The 11,658-nt window shown below is 43.2% G+C and overlaps 1 protein-coding gene across 1 annotated transcript in view; it reads right to left on the bottom strand.

Moving 5' to 3' along the window:
• Window positions 1-678: 678 nt before the first annotated feature.
• IGF1 (insulin like growth factor 1) overlaps window positions 679-11,658 on the bottom strand; it is a 37,885-nt gene continuing 26,905 nt past the window's right edge. The window contains 2 exon segments of the mRNA XM_085886559.1: window positions 679-3,669; window positions 9,831-10,000. Of these exon segments, the coding sequence (XP_085742685.1) occupies window positions 3,517-3,669; window positions 9,831-10,000 (323 nt within the window). The 3' untranslated portion in view covers window positions 679-3,516.

Here is an 11,658-nt window from a genome sequence, read left to right on the forward strand (position 1 = left end):
CTCTCTCTCTCTCTCTCTCTCTCTCTCTCTCTCTCTCTCTCTCTCTCTCTCTCTCTCTCTCTCTCTCTCTCTCTCTCTCTCTCTCTCTCTCTCTCTCTCTCTCTCTCTCTCTCTCTCTCTCTCTCTCTCTCTCTCTCTCTCTCTCTCTCTCTCTCTCTCTCTCTCTCTCTCTCTCTCTCTCTCTCTCTCTCTCTCTCTCTCTCTCTCTCTCTCTCTCTCTCTCTCTCTCTCTCTCTCTCTCTCTCTCTCTCTCTCTCTCTCTCTCTCTCGCCTCGCTCTCTCTCTCACCTCTCTCTCTCTCTCACCTCTCTCCTCTCTCTCTCCCCCGAGCTTTTCCTATCTCTCCCTATCTCTCTCTATCTCCCCCCCCCCTCTCCCCTCCATCTTTATTTTAATGAATGAATGAGGTCATGGAAAATCTCATGCATTGTTAAATGCAGGATGAGCACATCAGGGACCAAAGTACCATCAGGGACCATCGGGGACAGGGACCAAATGAGATTTGAACTCGAACACCCACAGCACCAGGAGCCACCTCCTCAGATGGGGAACACCAACCAGGCCCAGGCTGTCCCGAGCCTTCCCTGTTAGAGTGTGGGCTCGAGCCCAAGTTTTTCTATGCGGGAGGGAGGGAGGGTAGAAAGCAAAGTTCAAACCGAAAGGGACATCACACGATAGTGACAGTTTGTTTGTTTTTTCCTCATCAAAAGCGTTTATTGTGAGCTGCAGGGCTATGAACAAATAATACTGAGTGAGTAAATGAAAGAAGAGAGGGCTGACACGACGTATACACGGAAAAGAGTTAAAAGCGCAGCTTCACAGACATTCAGTTTAAATCAAGTTTCGGTTAACTTCCTTCACAAGTTGCATTTGTCAAATTGCGTCTTCCACAGTACGCGGTTTATCAGTGCGTTGCTGATCTTCGCCATGCCGGGTACGTTACAGTCAAAAACATGGTATAAATAAAGATAATTAATACTGTAAATAAAATATAAAATTGTTATCGGTAAAATAATGCATACTTACAATTAGGATGTCTAGAAAACGGGTATACATATAGGCCACGGATAGCACGCTCTCAACTGTCAAAGCAATTCATCGATTTCATTTGGTACAAATAAACTTTTACGCTAGTGCTCTTACAAAGGGTCTCTGTGCTAGAAACTGGTACGGTTTAGAAATAAAAAGGAAAATAAGAAAAAAAATTAGAAACGTACCCCTCAAAATAAGACAACTCAAAAGAAAGTGCAATTTGCTTTTGCAGTTCCACGGCCAAACTGCATTGTTTCATGTAACTTAGCAACCAGCTACATTTAGGTAGGCCTCGCCTAGGCCTCAGCTAGGCCCCGCATCTAGGCTCGCACGTACCCTCGCACTCTATACGGCCGGGATATCAGTGGAAATGCGTATCCCGGGTGGTTCCAGCCACGATAAACGCGTTATTTGATCGCAAGAGTCTGTAGGTGGACGCGCAGACGCTATAACCGTAATTGAAGAAGTGTAGGATTACAAAAAAAACCAAAAACAAGGCTCATCCTCTTCAAGAAAAACCATATTCACTTCCGGTAGTGGTATATGTGTGCAAAAAAAGGGGGTTTCATGAATTTGGGGGGGACGAGTATTCCTGTGATCATTCCATAATAATCCAATGATTCCAGGCTCGAGTCCGGTCGAACAATGTGGGACCTCAGCGGTATGTTGAATAGCCAGCCCCAGAATGGAGTCAAGATTGTTAAGTTATTTGTTTGTTTATTTATTTTCGTATTCAGTTATTTCTTTGTTGCTGTCATCATTTTGCATCCCAGCTATATAGTACTTTTACAGAGAGTCAGTGAAAACAGTGCGTGTTGTATAGTTTTGATTTCTGATATTGGTCGTCTTGTCGCGTGACATAAACATACCTCTAAACAATGGCTAACACAAAGCAGTAAGCCATTTGGAGGTAAAAGCCGCATGCCATGTGGCGTGGTAGGAACTACGGCAATGTTATTATAACGGAAGAGAGCTTAGTCCTGCAGCAGAATGAGTGAGATTTCCAAACTCTGGCTGATGCAAGAATAATTAGAGTTAAAAAAAAACTGATTTCTGCACGGCATACTGCATGGTGAACGGTACAAGACTAAGTGTACAGTACGGGGCTAGGCCTACAACAGGACAGGGATGGTTACACCAAGGTTCAGGCTCGGGAGCAAAACTAGTTGGGGTCAGGGTTGAGGTTAGATTCAAACTTTGGGTTCATGTGCGTGTGTACGTTGTGTGTAACCAATGCTGAACAATATGACACACTTTTTTTTCATGTACGACAACTACAGCACCATACTTTACTAATACATTTACTACACTGCGTAGTAGCAAAAAGATAATCGTAATAAAGCATAATATCAGACTTGAATCTCCACTTTTCCAAGATCTCTTGTCTCGTTCTGAGGTTAAAGGCGAATGCTGATCGACTCCCTGGCTTTTCTCCCCACCAACTGTGCCTGGGAATTGCTCTTCAAAGTCCCTCTACTTGTTTGAAACCCACAAACCGATTGTTCCAGGGTGGTGAGGCAAGCGGCAACTTTCCCCAGGTTCATGAGCCTGGCCGGAGAGATAACCAAGTAATGGTCCGCATGCTATCAGGAGTTAAAATCCGAGGGACGTTACCCCCGCCGTGCTTTAAACGTACTGATAACTGTTAAATGAAAGTTGTGTAACTGCTTACTGAGACGATGGTGGTGGTCAGTGGTCGAACAAAACTTTAAAACAAGAATCTCATCCTTTTGTTCAACAACTGGAAGCCATCGAGAGCCTCCATACCAGTTACATTAACTTTGAGGATATACCATGAGCCTTTTAATGAAGTCAAGTAGTTACCTGGACTCTGCGGAACCAGAAACACCAAAAGCAGCTGTTAACATTGGCAGGTTATAGTAGCAACCAGTTATACAAAACCTTTTTTTGACTAGAAAATTGTAATTAGAGTAACATGCATGCGTTTATGAAGATTCCAGTTTGTTCGTGGAAGCAAGGACAAGACGATGGGTAATGATTATATAAAGGCTAATGTTTGGTTATAAAGTCAGGGAGGTTCTGTATGTTCATAAAGATTGCTCTTTTGTTGTTCTTGTCGCTGTTTGCTGTTTTAATCGTATTCCGGCAAACGCACAGCGGTATACAACAATATGCTTGCCACCCAGCTTCACCTGTTCACTCCGTTACCTTCGCCTATGCCACCACGCTCGACTCACCCACCAACTTAGTTGCCCTATAAGAAAGAATTCACGGAATTCACATTGACAACTTAACCATTGCAAACCTTTTCATCTACACCCAACCCCTCTCCCCATAATCTTGCACTTATCCCAATCAAAGCACTACTCCTTCGCACTTCGGACAGTCCTCGAGTCCGCGCTGTCACATTGCAAGGGGCAAGGCGCTTGCGTGTGGCAGGGATGACTTGTGAGCGAAGGTTGCCAGTCCCTGGCCACGCGTTTTCCTTCCCGGCTGTAATCTTCCCTCTGGCTCATCCGGCCATTAACCCCGAGACGCCAGTCGGCGATTCAGTGACCTTCTTCGGTTGTGACGCCTTCGTAAGTCTTTGTGTTGCTGCCGTTGCTTTGCTATTGATGTCTTCCTCGTCCGCCGGCCTCTTGAGTCCCGCTTGTGACCAGTCGAGTCCTTGGCTTTCTGCCACAAAGAGAGAGTTGGGGTTATGTGTTGCATGCAACATCGGCCCATCCATCGAGCCAGAAGTTTGTGTTCAAAATTTACCATACACCATGATTGTTAGTGCAGCAACTTTCAAATTATTGGTATTTTAAAGAGGTGAGGATAATTGTTATGTCTCACAACAAACACAACAAACACGTTTCACCACGAAAAATTAAATGTCCTCCTTCCTTCCCCATTGAAAGAGACTATATCTCTGGGTGCATTTTTTAGAGGTTGATGCTGAATGCTGCTCACATTATTGTGTCATTCTCCCTGTTTACCAACTGTAGCAGTTATCGGCCAAGCTGAAAACCACCCAAAGGCCTAATCTTTTGGAAAAAAAGATACTGTGAGACCTTTATGATGTTTACGCCTGAGTTCATTATTGGTAGCCACCATAATCACAAGTAAATTGAAACGTGGGAAAAGCAACAAAGTAATTGAAACTAAATGATTCTGTCATTGCAAACCAGGAAATAATGCCAAACATTTTCAACAAATGGATTTTTTATCTCGGTTTAGGGCAAAATTTGACGTTGACCTGGTTGTTCTTCCAATATTGGCACTTATAGCATGATGCTCAGATCCAGATTTCAAATCTCATGCATGGTACGACATTGATATGTCCATTGATTGTTTCCTAATGCTCTTGCCCTTCATTTACGTCCAAGTACAGTGATGTCACTTAATTTCCTTGGCCAGCAGGTGGTCACTTGGGTAACCCTTGTCACTGTATAGTTAAATAAATACAAAATTAAGCTTAGAAAGGCACTCGGGAGGGCGCACACCTCCACCAGGCTGAACAGTTTATGTTTTTGTGTCCCACTGATAGGCCGATCTGGATTCAGACCTGAAACAAAAATCGAATCAGCTTGTTCTTGTCATCTACCCAACCCATCCACCTAGTTTCAGCTGAATCCATCCATAATTGTTTGAGATATCGTGAAGCTGGATATGTCGTTTTGGCCCTCTCTCCATGGTGAAGAATCACTTCGAAAATTGGATTATTCTAGTATCTTAATCCAGATGTATATCTTCACCAAAATTGAAGCCGTTAGTCCTTGTCACACAACCAAAATGTCCACCAAGTTTCATCCAAATCCGTCTACAACTTTTTGAGATATCATGCAATATCGTTTTTAGCCCCTTCTCTGAATGGTGAAGAATCAGTTCAAAATTCAATAATTATCTTATCCAGATCTGGATTCAGATCTTCACCAAAATAGAATCTATTCGTCCTTGTCACACACCCAACCTGTCCATAAAGTTTCGTCTGAATCCCTCCGTAATTTTTTTTAAGATATCATGCTCACATAAAAACAGAGAGACAAACAGCTGTGGATTATTATAACCTCCGTCCACCTTTGGTCGCCGAGGTAATAAAAGTCCAATGACAAATCACAAAGGAATGTTTGGAAGCATTGAATATATAATTCCTATTGATGACCCTTTGCTTATACATGATATCACAATATTGAAATAAATATGAAGAAGAACACCACATTGGGTGCACAGTCAAACACAGCGAAACACATTCAAGATTGTGCTCGACAACAGGAGATGAGTCTCAAAGGTTGAGACTGGGATGTCAAAGGTTGAGTCTCGAGTCAAGCTTCATAGGCCAAGTCTCAACTTCAATCTCTGATGTCAAGGATTGTGCCTCGAGTCGAGTGTTATAGGCTGAGTCTCAAGTTAAAACTCTGATGTCACGGATTGAGTCTCAAGTTGAGTCTCAACTTAAAACTCTGATGTCACGGATTGAGTCTCAAGTTGAGTCTCAACTTCAATCTCTGATGTCACGGATTGAGTCTCGAGTTGAGTGTTATAGGCCGAGTCTCAACTTCAATCTCTGATGTCAAGGATTGTGCCTCGAGTCGAGTGTTATAGGCTGAGTCTCAAGTTAAAACTCTGATGTCACGGATTGAGTCTCAAGTTGAGTCTCAACTTAAAACTCTGATGTCACGGATTGAGTCTCAAGTTGAGTCTCAACTTCAATCTCTGATGTCACGGATTGAGTCTCGAGTCGAGTCTCAACTTCAATCTCTGATGTCACGGATTGAGTCTCGAGTCGAGTCTCAACTTCAATCTCTGATGTCACGGATTGAGTCTCTAGTCGAGTCTCAACTTCAATCTCTGATGTCACGGATTGTGTTTCAAGTCGAGTCTCAACTTCAATCTCTGATGTCACGGATTGAGTCTCGAGTCGAGTCTCAACTTCAATCTCTGATGCCATGGATTGAGTCTTGAGTCGAGTCTCAACTTCAATCTCTGATGTCACGGATTGAGTCTCGAGTCGAGTGTGATAGGCCGAGTCTCAACTTCAATCTCTGATGTCAAGGATTGTGTCTCGAGTCGAGTGTTATAGGCTGAGTCTCAACTTAAAACTCTGATGCCACGGATTGAGTTTCGAGTCGAGTCTCAACTACAATCTCTGATGTCACGGATTGAGTCTCGAGTCGAGTCTCAACTTCAATCTCTGATGTCACAGATTGAGTCTCGAGTCGAGTCTCAACTTCAATCTCTGATGTCATGGATTGAGTCTCGAGTCGAGTGTTATAGGCTGAGTCTCAAGTTAAAACTCTGATGTCACGGATTGAGTCTCAAGTTGAGTCTCAACTTAAAACTCTGATGTCACGGATTGAGTCTCAAGTTGAGTCTCAACTTCAATCTCTGATGTCACGGATTGAGTCTCGAGTCGAGTCTCAACTTCAATCTCTGATGTCACGGATTGAGTCTCGAGTCGAGTCTCAACTTCAATCTCTGATGTCACGGATTGAGTCTCTAGTCGAGTCTCAACTTCAATCTCTGATGTCACGGATTGTGTTTCAAGTCGAGTCTCAACTTCAATCTCTGATGTCACGGATTGAGTCTCGAGTCGAGTCTCAACTTCAATCTCTGATGTCATGGATTGAGTCTCGAGTTGAGTCTCAACTTCAAACTCTGATGTCACGGATTGAGTCTCGAGTCGAGTCTCAACTTTAATCTCTCATGTCACGGATTGAGTCTCGAGTCGAGTCTCAACTTCAATCTCTGATGTCACGGATTGAGTCTCGAGTCGAGTGTTATAGGTTGAGTCTCAACTCAAATATCTGATGTTACGGATTGAGTCTCGAGTCGAGTCTCAACTTCAATCTCTCATGTCACGGATTGAGTCTCGAGTCGAGTCTCAACTTCAATCTCTCATGTCAAGGATTGAGTCTAGTGTCGAGTGTTATAGGTTGAGTCTCAACTCAAATATCTGATGTTACGGATTGAGTCTCGAGTCGAGTATCAACTTCAATCTCTCATGTCAAGGATTGAGTCTCGAGTCGAGTGTTATAGGTTGAGTCTCAACTCAAATATCTGATGTTACGGATTGAGTCTCGAGTCGAGTATCAACTTCAATCTCTCATGTCAAGGATTGAGTCTCGAGTCGAGTGTTATAGGCTGAGTCTCAACTTAAATCTCTGATGTCACAGATTGAGTTTTGAGTCGAGTGTTATAGGCCGAGTCTCAACTTCAATCTCTCATGTCAAGGATTGAGTCTCGAGTCGAGTGTTATAGGCTGAGTCTCAACTTAAATCTCTGATGTCACAGATTGAGTCTCGAGTCGAGTGTTATAGGCCGAGTCTCAACTTCAATCTCTGATGTCATGGATTGAGTCTCGAGTCGAGTGTTATAGGTTGAGTCTCAACTCAAATATCTGATGTTACGGATTGAGTCTCGAGTCGAGTCTCAACTTCAATCTCTCATGTCACGGATTGAGTCTCGAGTCGAGTCTCAACTTCAATCTCTCATGTCAAGGATTGAGTCTCGAGTCGAGTGTTATAGGTTGAGTCTCAACTCAAATATCTGATGTTACGGATTGAGTCTCGAGTCGAGTATCAACTTCAATCTCTCATGTCAAGGATTGAGTCTCGAGTCGAGTGTTATAGGCTGAGTCTCAACTTAAATCTCTGATGTCACGGATTGAGTTTTGAGTCGAGTGTTATAGGCCGAGTCTCAACTTCGATCTCACACGTCACGCATCAACTTTCAAGTTGAGTCTCGTGGGCTGAGTGTCATTGTGCAGGAATCTCGAATCAGATAATTAATCTTTAGTTCTTGTGCACAATCCTGATGATGACATCACTCTGCCTCAAATGTTTTCTCTCGTTCCCATCTGTTTTCTTATCTCTCGTTTACTTCTATAAACCCTTCTCAGAAGGCATTATTTAGTTTTGGAGTATAATTTAACTTCCATTGATTCAAAAAAACCCTATTCGATCAAGTGGAAGGTTTTAAGACCAGTGTTGAAAGATTTGAGTCCCAGGTACTGTATAGTCTTCAATCTCATGCATCTCAAGGCGAGTCCAGAATTGTAAGACATGCGGCTGCAGGCCGAATATCTGCCAGGATAACTACAGGCCTGATGAAGCATAGCTGTCGAGATTTGTTGTCACAATCACCTGGAGAACCCTTCACCTAATTACATGATAATTACTGAGAACCCATATATGGTGACATTCTTAGCATTCCTGCACATATTTGCCATTTGTGCAAATTTTTGTGTCTGTATGCTTTCTGTGTGTAATGACTTCCAATTAGCAAGATACCCACATGGTTTGGTCTCTCTGAAAGTTAGATAGTCTGCATGACAATGGATAATTAAATATCTTGACAACTAATTACATTTCTGCATTCAGGGGCCTCAGAAAGTCACCTGACAATTACCCCGTGACCAGTCTGGCATACAGACGTAAGATAGAGGTCCCCCCCAATGATCAAAAATGTGCTTCATATGAAGTTTAAGATGGTCAAGTCATGACCAAAGGGGATTTAGTATGAAGATTCGATGAGGAACTACCTACCAGGTAGCACAAGCTCATGACCCCATTTAGCCCGAATAGTTTTCAGTTCCGTGCACAGTGTGTGCACAGCTTTCATCGTCAGCCACCCGTTTCACCAGTGACCTTCCCCTTATGGATTGTTCTATGGCAGACTGGTAAGTGAAACCAATGCTAGCTCAGGAAAAGGCACCAATTATCTCATCGGCTTCAAAACTGCTTGAGTTGGTCAGTCCGGGGGGGGGGGGGAGAGACGTCAATTATCGACACTTGGACCACACACTCGTATCCCTTTGGCACCATCAAGCACAGTTGTCAACCCCTCTCGAGCAGGGGCAAAATTAGAAAATAATTAAAATTTTCCAGTTCCCGAAAGGGATAACATGTGCTTCGTGTCTGATAAAGCAGGTGGATCATGTGTTCAAATCGAACATTTGAAAAGTATCAAAATATTGATTTGCAAGTATAGGAGGGATACATCTTGTCACGGAGTGTTACGAGTTGGCTCAACCAATTCGAACTTGCCCATTGGATTAAAAATGGTGATCGCAGGTTCAAGTAGCAACCCTGCAAGTAAGGTAATAATAAACCATCAATAAGACTGTTTCAGAAGCATCAGTTGCCCTGTCAAGGAGGATAGTACTTTAGATGGATTGACATTTCACAGGGGAAGAGATGTGCTGGAGAGGTGAAGAGCGATGCTCAAATTTCCTGTTTGTGACCTACCTGAGGCCTAAGTTTGATGCCTACCTGAGGCAAATCAAATCAGGAAACTACAGGCTTTCCACCAACCTATTCATCTGCATTAAACGCAAAAAGGTGGCATTGAGGTTATGGAGCATGGAGGTTATGGAGTTATGGAGTCATTGAGGTTATGGAGCATGGCGACTCTTGACGAGGACATTACGCCAACTATCTGTGTCACAGTTGTGTTGATATTACCTGCACCATGGTATTGACTGTAAGAGTACTTGGCCAGGGGCCAGTGTGATATTCAAATATAGTCCGCTTATGGATCTTGTATTAAGGTACATCAGTAATCCTGAGGCTGCGGTGGTTACATCTTCAGGGTCATTATACGATATGGTAGTCAACCGATCGAGAGATAAAACTGCATCACACAATAAGCACAAGCCAGTGGGAAAACACCTTGTAGAAATATGGCAGAGAAGGCCACAGAGAAGCAATGTTCGTAAGCATGGGTATGAGTTTAAAATTCAAAAGCAGCAACTATGGTGAAGAAGCAGATGATGTAAGTGCAAAGCGACAGGAATGGCAGCAAGGAAAGAAGCAACGTGAGGGGGCAGAGCGTGAAGCGGTGTGGCGGCACACCCGCATGAGACGTTTCAAGGATCTGATCTTGAGGCTCGAGAGCCCGCGATCCACCTTGGCAGTGTTGGCGCAGTATGATTCGAGCAAACGAAGAGTACAGCGCCGGAAGCAGCACTCCTGCACGATCCCTCGCTCCACTCGTCTGGGACTCTTGAACGATGAATGTTTGACTGTGGGGCGGCAGGAAACACAGTGAATCGCTAACCTCTGCACTTGATGCTCTTCTCACCTTGATGGATGTGACTCCTGCCTTTGCATTAGTCTTGCATTCGTTTGCATTCAACTGATATAATTGCATATTTACTTATGAATTACTATTATTGACTTATTTGCTGTATTGCATTATTTACTTCCGATAGAGAGTATAGCTATTTTCAAAACCCACATGACCACCAACCACAATGTCCCTTTAGGAATAGGATGCATGGACCTTGGAAACACCCTGTCTGTCGTCACTGATGATGCGTTACATTATTAAAATGAGGCGATTGGTTAAGGTACCCTTCATGTTATGTGGTGCCATGAGGTATACTATGAGGGAGGGAAGGGCCAAATTGGTGTTTTCAGTTAATTTGTTTTTGTTGGTGAGGCCTGATGATTATAAACATCTGAGTAAGTTTGATGCTTTGAGTGGACTTGAACAATTCATTTTACAGGTTGTTGTTTTTGTTAAGTAAGGGATAGGGGTTACGTCTCTTGTTCATGCTCGCAACTTTCATTAGGAAAGAACATCCTGTGTGACTGATTATTAAAAGCAAAACCTTTTTTTTAATTTTTCTATTTAACAACAATAACTTGAGCATTCCTTGCCAGACATTTTGATAAAACTTTCCCAAGTTGTCTGACGTTTTCGTGTGTCATTAATTAACAAAAGATGTAACGACTGGCATTTTTGGTTTCGCTAGATTGACTTCAATGTTTATATGATATTGTCTTGACGTAGTAACATCAACATCACTGTAGAGCCAATGAAAATATTGTAAACTTCACAAGAATGTCAAATTGATTCACACGCAGCACAGGCACGATGGGGCCTGATGCCCATTTCACAGTGTTTCTCTCTCGTTTAGACTATGTTAAGTATTCACTTAGATGATGTTTTAATATTTTTCGAAGCCATCCATGGCATATTGAAAATATATTCGAGACAATAAATAAATGAGCATCACAGACATTGGCTTGCAGCCATCTGATTGGTTCTGATGCACTTGTGTTTCTCATAACTTTGTCACGTTTATGGGAAACTGATGGGCGTTGATCATTTTCGGCGTCACTGGAGGGTTGGGGCACAATCGCGCTTTTCTTTCATTTTGCCTGGAAATGACCTCAAAGCTGCTTGAACCTTAAGGTCCTCTTGTCGAGCTGGGATGTTGTGTATAATTTTGTGGTTAAAGTCCATGAATCGGATAGCCAGCACATTGAGTCACTACCTTCAGACCGTGCAGCCAAGCCGCCCGCTGGAACACTGCTTTTGTATCCCAGGGTTCAAATGTCCATGAGACGGTGGGACTCACTGAGCAATGCAAGGGTTCTACACTCAGACCCAGCCCCTTACCCCCCTCCGGTTTAACCTGATGAGCTAATCCAGACTTGGAGCCCCAAAGAGTTCTCGAGTTGCAGGCTGTTACGCAACACTTTTGGGCTGCTGCCTTGCATCAGAAACATAAGTATTAAATAAGGGCAATGAAGCTAGCTCATACATTCCAAAAACTTTCATGTTTTTCTTTTTCCTTCAATGGCCAACTCATGTGCTTTGTGCTGTGTTCGCACCTGCATGTGGACATTATTCACCGAACACCTCATCAGCTGAGGCTAGGCAAAGACATGG

Source organism: Eptatretus burgeri, chromosome 6 (genome assembly GCF_056783735.1).
Source record: "Eptatretus burgeri isolate ZD-2024b chromosome 6, Ebu_testis_v1, whole genome shotgun sequence".
Classification (NCBI taxonomy): domain Eukaryota; kingdom Metazoa; phylum Chordata; class Myxini; order Myxiniformes; family Myxinidae; genus Eptatretus; species Eptatretus burgeri.